Source organism: Zonotrichia leucophrys, chromosome 1A (assembly GCF_028769735.1).
Source record: "Zonotrichia leucophrys gambelii isolate GWCS_2022_RI chromosome 1A, RI_Zleu_2.0, whole genome shotgun sequence".
Classification (NCBI taxonomy): domain Eukaryota; kingdom Metazoa; phylum Chordata; class Aves; order Passeriformes; family Passerellidae; genus Zonotrichia; species Zonotrichia leucophrys.
In genome coordinates this window covers 62,226,293-62,241,430 of record NC_088170.1, presented here as the reverse complement: position 1 = coordinate 62,241,430, position 15,138 = coordinate 62,226,293, and the positions used below count along the sequence as shown (strand labels likewise).

The 15,138-nt window shown below is 35.4% G+C and overlaps 1 protein-coding gene across 3 annotated transcripts in view; it reads left to right on the top strand.

Annotated features, from left to right (window-relative positions):
• The window catches only part of CACNA2D1 (calcium voltage-gated channel auxiliary subunit alpha2delta 1), a 375,032-nt gene that overhangs the window by 248,226 nt on the left and 111,668 nt on the right, over positions 1-15,138 (top strand). For all 3 annotated transcript variants that reach the window (XM_064702957.1, XM_064702956.1, XM_064702958.1), the window contains exon 7: positions 11,714-11,845. In XM_064702957.1, the coding sequence (XP_064559027.1) occupies positions 11,714-11,845 (132 nt within the window). The remainder of the gene's footprint in view (positions 1-11,713; positions 11,846-15,138) is intronic.

The window sequence follows — 15,138 nt, the reverse complement described above, 5'->3', positions numbered from 1 at the left end:
TTTAAATGTTGTCCCTGAAGCAAGCTTGTAGGAGCTTGTTATTCAGAATATTTTTATCTTGACAGTTTTTTGTCTCTCTCATGTAGAGAGCTGAAGGAATAAAATATTTTTTGTTTGTTTCTGAAAAAATATGTATATCTTTTTTTAATAAAAATAAGGTTTTTTGACTTTTTTTTAATTTCCTGACTTCAAAATAAATCATTTGAGGGTTGTTTTGGGTGGGGTCTTTTGGGTTTTTTTTGTTGTTTTTTTTTTGTTGTTTTTTTGGGGGGGGATTTTGGTGTGTGTTTGTTTTTGTTGGTGGTGATGGTTTTTTGTTTGTTTTTGGTTGGTTGGTTTTGTTTTTTGGGTTTTTTGTTTGTTTGGCTTTTTTTTGCATTCTGCCAATGATAGGAAGCCTGAAGATCAGAAATAAAAAAACCTTCTATGTCTCATTTTCATGTTACACTCTGGAATAACATAGCAGTGGCTTCAGTGAAAATATGTCCACTTGAAACAGGTGGGAGGCTGACCGTTATTCTGACAGAATATTTTTATCATGGAAGCAGTTGGTTTTCAGATAAGAATTTCAATGTTAAATGTTACAGTTTGTTTGTACGTCTGTAAAAATACATATTTTCAATTTTTTTATCATGCTCAGGCCCATCTCGTTAAGTAAGTTGAGTGCACTATCCTTGCAGTTATAATAGAAGATATTCCTATGTTCCAAATACATCTGCTGCTACAGATAACTGAAAATTGTGCTGTGACAGTGTGTATGAGACAGAGTGACACTCTAGAGCACGAAGTTAAGTATTGCCAGTTGACTGTGAACTTCTCTGCCTTTGGAAAGCAAGTTGTTCTCACTCTCAGCTACCTGATTTATTTGACAACTATTGCTTTATGAGAGCTGGATCTGTCCCTGGTAGGACTGTAGTTCAGATCAGAAATGCCCTTTGTAAGAACATTTTGGCCCAAGCTACTGCAGCTGGCACTGCTGAGCCTTCAGAGAGTGCAGCTGGATTTCCCTGTGATGCCACCTAAGAGAAGATGCACTCTCACACTGCCCCTGCCCACACCTGCTGTGATGGTCATTCAGGCTGCAGCACAGGGCAGATGCAGCAGAAAATAAAATCTCCAAATTCTCTATATGAAAATTGTAATCCCAGCGGCAACTTTTTCAATATACATAGCTGATTCCATTGTCCTGCCACTTCAGGCTGATACAGGTGAAGCCTCTGAAACCAGGGTGCTGTTAGAAAAGCAAAATAATGACTTTCTTACAAGAAGCTTTCCTTATGCTTCATTGGTTCTTTTGGTTTTTGGGTTTTTTTGCTTGTTTGTTTGTTTTCCTGAATGTTACATGAAAAAAAAATAGGTCCATTTTTTGAAACAATTGCTGCAATGGGTTGTTAGCAGGTTGGGCCATTATTTCCCTGGAGTACAGCCTGAACTGATGCAGAGTGTCAGAGCACAGTGGGATTTAGCAGGTGCTGAGCTGCTGGCATTCAGTTTTGCTTCTTTCATTCATCAAATATGAAAGTTAAACATGTGAAGAAATGCCTAAAAGAATGAGTCTGAAGTTTGGTTTATCTCACTATGTCATATGAATCCTACACTTTATTTTAAATCCAGATTCATACTTTTATAGCCTCCTCCTTTATCCTGGGAAATGTGTCATCCTGTATCCTTACTCCCTGACTTCAGTTGAAAATAGCTGCTTAAAATACTGTATGACTTCAAGATTTTGTATATTATCTTCTTAACTAATTTGTTTCCTTATGCATTTTTTCACTCCATAGCCATTGCTCCAGCTGTGTCTTTATTTTCTTAGCATATTGTTCACTCCCTAGTATTGGAAACAATCCATACAGAAGCCTTTAGAAACCTCAAACTCAGCATCTTCTCTCATTTTAAAAACTCTGTTTATGCAGTATTTACTCATTCAGGAAGGATTATATGCCTTAGTTAAATATGGGAGGCTAAATTAATTAAAATGTAGTATACATGAGACCATTAGGGTAGGTATTTATAACAAGATAAAATTTCTTCTTAAACAGCAAAGTAGATGTAAGATAACATGTCTTTCTTCATCCCATTCCAGTTTTCTGCAATTTTACTGCCTTGTCCTGTGGTTTTATATTGACAAAGTAAATTAAACAGAAGGAGACCTTAGCAAGCAAGTTTTTAATTTTTTTTTTTGGGGGGGGGTCTGGACATTGTAGAACAAAGAACTTCTATACTGAGTGATTAAAGCAGCGAATAGAGAAAATTCAGATGAATATATACTCATGAGAGTACCCATGACATGGAAGCAGACAAAAACAACTACAAAGAAGCTTAATCTTACTGTGTTCTCAAAGATCCTTTTGAGTTTTTTTTTTTATTATTTCAAAGGCATTCAGATTCTTATGAAGTGATTTATAAGGGTTTTTTTTTTTAATTTTCTTAAAACATCTAAAGCAACAAGCCCCAACTCCTAATATTGTCATCTGCTTATTGGATCAGACTGACAAAATGTACAGAAAGAGTGGCTGAAAACTGCAGGGTTAGTGTTCTGAAGATGGGGGATGAAATCCGTTCCCTAGGCAGTAAAATTTTTGTCTCCCTCTTCAGGGAGGCCAGGACTCACTGGAACACATCTTGGCATCCAGAGCAGGACTGGGAGCCTGTGTATCCTTCCACATAGTGTAAAGTCTATAGAAGAAAACAAAAATCATATGTTTTTCTTTTTGGAAAGGGACAGGGAAAGTCTTTATAGCAAGAAATAGAAATGTCTTCAGAGCAAGAAGCACCTCTGTTTATGCAGGCAGCATAAACACTTTCAACTTTCTGATACTCTATGGCCCCATAATCTTTGAGAGGAGTTTTATTCATGCTCCCTCTACATAATCTGGAGAACAACACCAAACCACACTCACTTACCAGTGGAGGTACAATACCTATGATGATGCTAGGGCCAAGAATAACAATTTCTGTTCTTATATTCTGATAACTCATAATGCAATTGCATATGGTAAAGATTTTCATCTATTGGACAGAGGAGTAGTTGAATTTCAGAAAATGTCAGTCTGCTTTCTCTTTGGACCAACCTGTGACCAATAACAAGAAGAAAAACAACAAAAAATAATGTTTGTAGAAATTTCATTGTTTTTAATTCACAAGACTCATCCATGAGCTGATCGGAATATTGATGAGGAGCAGGAGCTGTCACATCTTTACCAGCTCAGGTGATGGAACAGGCCTTGTCTCATCCTCATTTTTCTCACGTTTCCTGCTGGTGCACTATATTCCCCTCACATTTGGTGTGTCTTAGATTTCTGTCACCAGAGATATATTTTAAATAAAATAAACCACCCTGCTATTCCTTAATATTTCACATATATGAGGATTAGATTTGAATCCATTACCCAAATCCTCTGTATTACTGTAATATTTTTAAAAATGTGTTCTCCATATATTACCTAGATAGGAAAATAATTTTACAGTGTGAAAATCATTAATAATTGATTTTTATATTTGATAATATATACAACATATATATGTATGTAATCTATTTAGAAATATATATGAAGTCAATATAGATATCCATAGTTTATTTTAAAGCATTTAATATTCATTAATTAGAGATAAATAAGTGGTTTTTCTTCCAATTCTTGCTCTGCCATTAGTGCTTTATAAAAGTGCATTTTTGTGGTTACTAAATTTAGGCTTCTAAACAGACATTTTCTTTATTTGTAACAAAGGGTGACACATCAGAATAGGGCAGCGTTTTGCTTGCCAAATCCAATTCTTAATCTAGCTAGTTCGTGTCATTCCTTTATTAAAGTGATCAAGCTCAGTCTTAACAGATCTGGGCTGTTTGCAGGTATCTCATAGCAAAAGACCATTTTAGGACATTCTGCTCTAAGATACTTTCTAACTGCCTTTCCTAATTTATTCTCAAGTACTTTCTACCCTTTTGTTGTGCCATTTCTGCCCTTACTCTTATATACCGTTTTTGAGGGTGGGCTTCCTTTCTGACTCATTTTTTAGCTTGCATCACTGAACCTCTGTCTATTTTCAGAGGACAGATTTTCTGTTCTTCACAGCCCATCTTAGTGGCCATTTTCAGCATTTTGTCCACTTGCAGTTCATGTCGTTGCCATGATGGATGAAACAAACTTACAGAATCCCAAGCACTATGATGAGTGGTCTTTATTTATTGTACTACCACATCTCTGGTTTTGCTGGAGATACGTGTGCTTTCCAGTTTGCCATGGCTGGGAGAGGAAAGAGGGAAATGTTAGTAGATGATATTCATGTTGTAAGAAAAACTGTAAGAACTTTTTAAGATGTGATCTACATAAAACCAAACAGGATGGCATCAGTTCTGAATTAACTGTTTCCAGACAACAATTAAAACAAAATATAATAGAAAACAGCCAAATAGTTTAAAAAATGCAGAAAGCATGAAGTAAGAGAGCATTTTTGCATGAGTTTGTCTGCTCCTGGTTCTTTTCCTTCTCACTTAAGTCAACTGTTGCTTGGGATGTACTGATCTTTTAAGGTGCTCTTAAAGTTATTGAAGTGATGGTACTGTGGCAGAATGATGACAGAACTTAATAAATTATTCTAGAACAGCATTTTCAGACAGTCTTTTGATTGGTTTTATTTGGTTTTGTTAACACCTAATTAATTTTTTTTTAGAGAGAGAAGTCTTCATTAAAGATCAAGCATATCTCTGTACTTACTTTAATTTCAATGTCACTAGGATATCCTTTGAAATGCTAACAAAAAATTAGAGCAAATGAAGGAAGAGAAGAGTTAATATATGAAAGATGTGTGTAGTTTTTTGATAATTAATCCCTTATATTTCCATTAAAATACAACATATTTATCTGTTCGTATTTTTTCTGGTGGTTTGGTTTTGGGTTTTTTTTAAAGATGGAATTATTTCCAAATAGTGACTCTACTTTCAAGTATTCTGTGAGAGTAACAGTGAATAATATAATTATTATTTCTATAATAATAATAAGGGTTTTTCAGGTTCTTAAACTGTGCATATCTCTACAAAATCTGGAAAGTCCTGTAGAACCACTCTAATGAACAGTATTTTTCACACATTTTGTCTTCTTGACATCTTCCCAGATAACCTTACAGAACTATGTGGTTGACATTGGGTATTTTTTCATTCTGAAATTCATCCTGGCATATTCTGAGATAAGAGGAAGCAAGGCAACAACGTGTAAGATGCACAAATGCTGTTTCCAGCAATGGATTGATAGTTTAGAATATGGTTGTCTTTTGTGTTTTTGCAGATAAACAACTTGTGTACTAAAGAATCTGTGTCTCTGCATTGTATTAACTCTTTTTTGTTGAATTATAATAGAAGCATAATTCCATCTTCTGTTCTTGACATTTTTATTCTCATTTCCCTCTCCTGGCTGTTGCTTATTTTAATAAGATTTTCCTGTGCTTCTCTGGCTATCAGTATATGGCAGCAAAGCCAGACAGCAGACAACATATAGCATTGCCAATTAATTTACTTGATTTGGCAGAGACACAACAGTATTCTAGACTTCAGTGACTTCTTAATGGAATTATTTATAGAAGTGTCTGAGACATAATGTCAAATATCTAATGAGGCATGGAGAAGTTGTTCATTAAAAAAAAAGTACATGACATTTTATCATTTTGCTTTAATTGTGAGCATAAAATATCTACTCTAAAGAACTTGAAATTATTTTATTCAATAATTGCTCCATGTATTTAAAACTGTATTTTAATACTTTGGTGTTATTCACCATTAAATGCATATTATCCAAACAGTTCTGATTATCCAGTAATTTTGAATTATGATATGGTGGGATAGGGACTTCATTCAAACTAATATGCTTCATTCAAAGTGAGATTTTGTAGCAAATTTGAAGAAATGTAATATTTGCAAGATCTAGAAGAGAATTGAATAATGAACTGTCCAGTTGGAAATTCCACTGTATAACAGTGGTTGTTTGTTAAATTCAAAGACTTATTTTTGCTTTTCCTTCCTTGCTTTGAGTGAAAAGGATACATTACCTTGGCATTTGTATATGCTTGTTCTGATAAAATTTGAGAGTCTAAAGGAGAGGGTGGATACTACTCAGTTCCCTTATCTCTAGAAATTTTGCTGTTCCTCTTCTATACCTGTTTTCTAATCAGCTGTAAAATTTCTTTGGATGACTGTTTTGAATTGGACACTTTCCTATGGTTTTGTATAAATAGAATAAATGTCTAAATTTGGGTTTCTCAAAGGACCATTTACCTTGGAGAAAATGTTCGTTTTGAAGCCACTATAAGTCTTCTCCTTGCTTTGACCTTTTTGCTATTGCAAGAGAGAAGAAACTGACTTATAACATGCATCTAAATTCAAAGAGTTGAAGTTTGAGTTACTCCTAGAAGAGTTCTTCAAATTATATTTGGGAGATATGTAGAAAATTCGTGTGTTTGTGGGTACATAGATGTATACGCATATACTAATAAAGACACACATATGGATAAGCCAGTGCTAAAATCAATTATAAAAGTACCTTGACATAAAATGTCTGTTCCTTCTAAGTCCCATATAAGAGAAGACAGAAGTGCAACTTTCCCGTGACAGTGGAGTGAATAAAATTCTGTGTAATTGAACAGCAACATGAAGGAATTAAATATTTTTAAAAATCAGTGAAACACACAAGTCATAAAAAACTAGTTTATACCTTCAGTAGAGTTTATTATAGTTTTATTATCTGATGAACATGGCTACAGATGGAAGCATCTGTGTTTGCACACATATATACAAAAATATGCACTTGCAAAAGTGTTGTCCCTCTTTGCCCACTTTTGAATACCATAATTGATTGAAAATATATATTTAAATCATAACAATTACTTCTCAGTGTTATCTTTGAAGAAATCAATGGGTCAACTTCATTAAGCATGGTATGGAAGAGTGATACATTCCGGACATTAAAAGAAGAATAATGAACAGCTAAGGAGCTCCCTTCCCTTCTCCCCAGTGTCTGTGTAGCTGCCACATCAGGGAACAGCAGCTCACATATTTTCAGATATAGGAAATAATTCTCAGGCTTTTCACATAAAGTTGTTCCCTGTCTTGCATGCAGGCCAGAGCCTCCACATTGAATAAATCATCAGAAGCGTGTTCCAGTTCTTTTAAAGAAGGTACAGCAGTGCTCCCTATTTTTTATTGATTGCATTTGTAGGGGGAAATTGAATCCATTCCTTGTCAAGACCCCTAAACCTCATATCATGAAGAAGAAGGAAAAAATGAAAAGATGGATGGAGTTCAGTGAAATTAGCCACAAAGAATGATCTTTCATATTGTGTGATGATGAATTTTATTTTTTCATCTTGTTTGTAGCATGTGAAAGGTAGCAGCTGATGTACTCTGAAGTAGTCATCTTCAAAGACTGCTTTTAGAAGAACTGAAAATAAGCTTATTGGAGAGTTTTTTCCAAGTAGATTTTCTGCCAATTATCAGTCAAGAGCTCTTTCCTGCATGTAAGTTAACTGAAAGAAAGACAAGCAGATACACAGACGTGTGACTGTAACACCTCTAAACATTTTATTTTAGTAAAATGCTTTTTTTTTTTCCGAACACAAAATAAATTTTCACTGCATAAATGAGGTCAATATAAACTTTTTCTCCAGTTAGGGTATTCTGACAGGTGCTATGTTCTGTACCACGAGCTAGTGAAAGTACCACACCTTTGATTTTTATCAATTGAGAGTCAGGATATTTTATAAAGAATCATTTGAAGGGTAGTATTTTTGATGATTAGGACTGGGTTTGCTTGCTGTTCTTTGGAAGTTTCAAATCCATTGCTCTAGCTTTTAAACCAGAACTCAGAGGCATTGGTTTGAGGTATAGGTCTATTACCAGTTATATTGCATTGTAAAAAGAAAAAAAGGGGGGAAAAAAGAGGACTTGATTTACGGCTCATTTGTTTTAAGTTCAGGGCGTATGCTTTAGCAGAAGGAAACCATTAATAGAAGCTGTGGAAAAATACTTAGAAAAACAAACTATTCAAACTAAAATTCCCAGCACCCTTTTCCTCATTTACTAATTACTGAATTAGTTAACACAGATGTGGGTGCATTCTGTATCAAGTATACTTATAGATATAATGAAAAAACCCAACCAAAAAACCAACCAAAAAAACAAAAATAGCAAACCACTGCAGGAATTATTATTTTGATGATCATACAATTTTTTTTTGAGTATCTGTCCCACCAAATAAACTGTGTTTCTGTTCCAAATACATTTTTTTTTGTCCTAATGAGAAAGTAAATTAAGAAGAAGGTGATATATGTTGAGCTCGTCATGTGTTATTGTTTATTACAGAAATTACAGAGACTTGATAACTTAACTGTGAATTTCTGGGGTGCAGGAATATCTGCAGTATTGCAGAATAGGAATATATTGCAAACTGTTAGTAGCCTTTTTTCCATATTTATTACAGTTTCTTTCTGTTAAGATGCTCTGTTCTTGTAACTTTTCTTGAATTCAACATTATTTATTTTTTTTAATTCCAGCTTCATTACTTGGGCCATTGTTGTAATCTTCACTGCAGCGTTGTTCTCGCCTCTCTGCTGGGGCTCTTCTCCATTCTCTGCAGTACACTCCTTCCTTTCTTCTCAGGGGCTCCTCCTGGGCTCTTGACCCACCCCTATTTATTTCAGTTACCTTCACGAGCTACAGCTGCTGCCCAACTAAGGACCCTGCAGCTGCAGCTCGTTTGGAGCAACTCGGACCCACACAGATCCCACAATACAACATACATTCAGGCCCCCACAGGCCATTTGAGGGTTTTGGGTTTTTTTCCCTTTGCTGCAGATTCTCAGATTTTTTTCTAGGCTGTTGTATTTATCTCCAGGAGAAAGTTATAGAGGAGGAGGAGGAAGGGGAAATTGGGACATAAATAAAATCATAAAACTCTTAAATCTCACTGAAGAACATCACTTCCCCACAAATAATACACACAAGATCTAGTAATCCTTATCTCTTACTTTATAGCCTAATCTTAACTAGTCTAATAAAGGGCAAAAAATATCAGTTCTAGTTTTTTGGATTTGGCACTTCAGTATTTAGTTATTTTACTATCTGTAGACCATCTCCTTTTTTTGTATGTATTTATTTGATATATATATTTGCATATATATGACTGTGTATGTGCAGAGGTGTGTGTATACAGATATAATTCTTTGCGATAATTGTTGGGTGATATTACAACCACAGAATCGTAAAATATACTAGGTGGGAAGGGACCCATCAGGATCATTAAACCCAGCTCCTGGCTCCAGGACCTGTGTTCCTTTAGAGCATTGTCCAGATGCTTCTTGGACTCTGTCAGGCTTGGGGCAGTCATCACATCCCTGGGGAGCCTGTTCCAGTGCTCAGCCACCCTCTGGATGAAGAACCTTTCCCTGATGCCCAACCTAAACCTTCCCTGACACAGCTCCCAGTTTTCTTCTTGAGTCCCCTCACTGGTCACAAGAGTGAAGGCATTGATACCTGTCCCTCCAAACAGGAAACAGTAGCATGAAAAGAAACAAAATCAAGCTGAAAATATCCTGTCTGCCTAAGTGACAGAGCCACTTCTGGAGGCCAGATCTGACACAAAGTCACATTTAGAGAGTCTGTGCATAATCTTTAATTACACAGCAGGTCAAACGGGATGTAAGATGTAATTGAACAGTAACCATTTAAAAATTATAATTAATATCTCATGGTGCCTCTGGGATTTTTTCTTTTTACATAAACATATATTTATTTGTAATTATCTACTTGACAAAAAGAGAGGTATATAATAAAAGCTTATTGCTTACAGGAAATCTCAAGAGCTGGAAATTTAATTTGATATTTCTTCAGAAAGCTATCTCTTGAGAGGATAATATCTTAAAACTACTCTGAAAAAAAAAAACAGATAAACCTTTCTGCAAAATACATGGTGTAGCAATTTTCTCCTTAACCTTTAAAAACAACCTTGTAAAATTTAATGTTGTGATCTCATTTCTCTAGTACCTTTTAAGAGCCTTACTTTGGAAATGGGCTGTAAACTGTTAACTTTCATACCATCCTTATTTTTATCTTTTTTTTTCCTGTGTAGCAGGGGGCTAGAATGTGGACCTACATACCAAATTTTGCTCTGTAATGCCACTCAGGTCCTTTAAATGTGAATTGGTTTTATTTCGGCTTGACTTGCCCATTTACAAAAGATGAATTTTCTTTCCTGTGTGCAATACCATAATGTAAGCAGGATCTCTGACAAGTGGCAGTTTTTATTGGATTTATACCTACATCTTTAGCTCTTTTCAACGTTTTTTTTCCTCTAGGTTCCTTTCCACTCTTGGCTTGCTGAACTAGATGCTTCAGTTTCAGAAATATTGCTTACAATCCAGTATGCAACACAAAAGAAATAATTAGTGACTAAACCATCAAAAAGCCTTTGCTTTTCAAAAATAACTCTGCATTTGAAATTATCTAAAACTGGTGGTGGGGGAGGGAGGAGAATTAATGAAATACTTACAAGTGATTGATGTGAAAAGCATGATTTATCATAAGGTGTTTTGTTTCACAATGCAATTTTATTGATTACTGAATCTAGTACATTGATTCTTTAGTGCCACAGTGTTGATCATTTAATGTTCAGTTTTAAAGTTTCCCAATATAGGTCTTTCTAAAGAAGGTATAGAACATGTTTAAATATTCCATATTGGTTTCATTATATAAACTATTTGATTAATTAAAACAGTACAGGAGAACTTTACGAATGTAAGTTTCTGTCTAACTGGCAACATACTGTTTAGCTGGAATATGACTCTTCTTGTATTTTAAGTTAATTGACCCAACTCATAAATGTTAGCATTCACTTTTCTGTCCTTACTGTCAGAGACTACATCTATGAATATTAAGATCTTTTTAGTGTGTGCTAATGAGCACTGCTGTTCATGCAGCCCCACCTTAATAGCAGCAATAACTCATCAGTGTCTTATTCCCATATAATCCGTTTTGAAAGGGACATCTCTGTTATGTTTATATTATACCTACTTTTGTTGATGTCATTCTACTCATTCTTATTGCAGTACACTGTAATTAGCTAGCATTTTTTCTTCTGTAAACAGTCTTCTCTGTGGGTGGGAAGTACAACTGGAGTGACATCTCAGAACAGAAGTATTTTTAGAAGATATTGTCTTTCGCAAATGAGTGACACTCACACACCGAGGTGTCCAAGGCAAAAATGGGCATGTTTATTTTTGGACCTCGATATTTATAGAATTCCAAAAGTGACTCTGGATAGGAGGATGAAATTGCCACCTCTCCAACCACACTGGCCAAACCAACAGTCCATCAATTCTCTCCTCCTCCAGAAAGGAATGCAAAACAATCATTATTTACATGAAAAGTATATGAGAAACTTCATTACAAAAATGTAAACATCAGAAGACTTGGAAGAACTTTAGAAGAACAGGGTGACAATAGTCTTTGCAAATAAACCAAGGATCATGGCATGCAAATAGTGCAACAGAAAGAAGATAGTGTGAGGAATTTAAAGAAAATGCCCAAGGAAAACGAGTGTGTTTCTTATTTAATTTCTGGATTAGTTACATTAAATCTTAGCACTTTCTTAATGTTCCAGCTTGCTTTTTGTAGCTGTTGCTTCCTGTGTTAGGATGTGACTTTCTAATAACAGATATGTTTTGTCTTTGACAGCCACAATCGTGTTAAATGAACTCAACTGGACGGCGGCCCTGGATGATGTGTTCAAGCGCAACCGGGAAGAGGACCCCACGTTATTATGGCAGGTTTTTGGCAGTGCCACTGGCCTGGCAAGGTATTACCCAGGTAACTGAACTGTCCTAGACTGTGGGGGTACCAGTCGTTGGTTTTTCTGGGTCTGGATTGAAGGCACTTGAGACAGTAATTCATGTTCGGACTCAGGTGTTTATTATTTCTTATCAGTGAAACAGCCTCACTACTGTCAGTTTGGCAGCCTTTCATTAGAAGGCACAAAATGGCCAACAATCTCTTGTTACAAGGTCTTTTAAGACTAAACTATCCAATTAAGAACTGACACCTGGATTATTTTCCCTTTTAACCCAATAACTGATCCCAAAGAGCTGCAATGGGGACTTTTCTGCCCCATTACAAAATGCCACCCAAACCCATGAAGAAGAAAGAAGAACCATGAAGAAGAAACCCAGGACAACACCCTGTGCTCTCCATCTTGCTTCCATCCACAACATACTAAAAACCCCAAAACCTAAATTTCTCACCAAGTGATACACCTACACTCCTCTCTAGAACCTATCCCACACTTTTGTGGATTCTAATCTATCTTGAAGTCTAGGAAACTTTCTCCATGAAAGGATCAAAGTCAGTCAGGATCCCCCAGAGCAGACAGAGAAATATTCCCTGTGCCCCCACACTAGACAACTGGCCTATGCCATTTATTGCATTGAAAATATTTTTAATTATCTACGAGCAGTGAAATATAACTAAAACTTACTTTTTTACATAGGCACTGTTTTTTTATATCAGGACTACACACTCAAGGACTGTAAAATTATTCTGGCATAAAGCTATCATGAGAGGGAAGGAACTGGGAGTGAAATATGTAATAAGTATATTTTTAAGTAAAAAGTACAGAAGATTATGTCCTTTGAAAAGCAGAAGATTTTAATTTTTTTTCTATTAATTTCTATATCTTGTGTAAATAATCACTTGAATATTTGCAAGTGAGCTTTTTGTACTTGTCTAGTTTAAAAGATAGTGATGTGGAAATTAGACATATAGTCATGCTTAACATCAGTGAAAATGTGAGTGCACCATGCCATGTTCATGTCTCTCAAAATCCACAACCCTTGACAGGTACATCTTTGCTATTAGAGCTAAGGTCAATTCAACTTGATTACTTCAACCAGCATTAATTATATTATATTATATTTAATTTTATAATATATTAATATATTAATTATATTTAATTATATTAAATAGATATATATTTTACTGAATTTAGATAATGAGTAGCCAGAATTTGATTTTTATTGTTTGCTATGTAAAGGAAAGCCTTGTTTTATGGCAAGACCTGTGCTGCTGTTGTTGTTAAGTGATGTTCTTATCAAAGCCTGAATAATGTGTCCACTACACACACAACAATGTGTTGTGTGGAGCATGTTGATGTGTGCCTACAACTGCCTGAGGAAGAATTTTGAGAACCTTTCTCTTCTGTTTATACAAGATTGTTTGTGTTTCTGAGGGCGAAAGGGATTATTCTGAAGCTGTTATTGTATCATTAGCACAAGTGCTAGCACAGGAAGAGAAACTGCCTCAGGCTAGTTTACAAGAAGAATATTTCATAGCACTTGAATCCTGTTTGTTTTGTCATGCTGGATGATCATGAAATAAATACAGGGAGATGTTGCAGAAAAAAAAATATTGAAAATGCATATTTATTATTTATTTCGTTTTCCAACTCTTCCAATGCTTTTGGTATCTATCATCATGTGTGGGGCCAGGGCTATGTGATGTTTTTTTAGTACTGAAAAGGAATGTTTCTCTAAATATATCTCTCAGCCAATCTCTAGGAAATCTTTCACTTGAAAATAAATCCCATATATTTAAAACTAGATTCTAAAATCTACTCCATTTGTTCACCAACACAACATAGGAGCCTGAAAATCTCTATGCATTCTTCCTTAGAACACCTGTATAAAATGGGAGAAGCTTTTCTCTGTTTTGCAGGTGCAAATGTTACCTGTATATACTTCACCTAAACACAATTTTAAATTGAATGTAAAGCCCAGATACTCACACCTGCTATTTATTCCTTAGCTAAGTATTTAACAGCTGTCCAATTCTGTCAGAACATAACTTCATAAATTCCTAAGTAATTCTCCAGTTTTTAAATGCTGGACATACATACACAGTGTAGTGTGATACTCTGTAGGTTATATCTGTTTTGTGCATCTGCTTCCCATCGTAGCTCGAAATGGAAAGCCTTTTACATTTTAGGTTTGTATAATAGGTCTTTTGTGCAAGGCTCTCCATTCCTCTCTTGTTGTAAACTTTTTCTCAGTTTGCTGACTCAACAGATGTTCTAAAAATTAATTTAGGTTTCATATGCTGAAGTGGATGCTTTTGACGTTTACATTTTGAAAATTATATTATAAATTGTAAAAAATTGCTTCATTACATTGGCCTTTGGAAAGCTTGTTTCAAAATGATGAATTTTTCCATAGTGATGATATTTGTGAAAGAATTTGGAAATATCAAAACCCAAAATTAAAATGCATAGATAAGGCTGTTCATTATTATCTGGAACATATTTACCCAGTCTTTCTTCCCATGTTAAAAAAAAAGTTCAGTGCCTCTAAACTACAAAGGATGTTTTCAAACAGAGTTTTTGTGTATTAATGTTTTTTATCTGATATTTTCCCACTGTTTTGAGTCATGAGCAAAGGGTACATCACTTCTGCCCTTGGGCTGTCCTTTTCACCATAATAACCGACAGCATCAAGGGATCTCTCTATGAGCAGCCCTGTGAGAAGGAAGAATGTGTAAAATAGGAATGTTTGAGCCACCAGCACCCCATTCTTCCCCCATCACTTGTGGGTACATTCTTCTCCCCAGACCTGGGGTGGTGAGACCATCGTGTTGCCTTTATCTTATCCCAAGTTCCTGCTGCAGTCCCAATTCCAGTGAGCAGGCATATTTGGGGAGGGATGGGCTTTGGTGGGCAGGGATGGAGAACCTTTGCAGCTGTGCAAACATTCTTAGAGGATTTTAGCATGTTTAAGCCATTAACCATTTCAGTCTCACATTGCTATCAATATTCTCATCAGCTTCAATGGCAGCATATTTTTGAAGATGATTGCTAAACTCTGTTACTCTATTGGCAATCACCCATTTTGATAGAAGATGCCAAGAGCAATTTTGAGATTTCTATTAGCTACTCTATGAGCTCTGAAGAACTCAAAAGTAAACAGCAATTTAATAAAAGAGCTCCAAAAAAAGCATATAAAGTCCATGAAACTTTGAAGAAGGATGTAATATATGCCCATTCATATGTTTAAAGGCACAAATCACAAATTAGTCTTTCATCCATTTTAAGAGCAGCCCTCAGTACTCACAGGCCT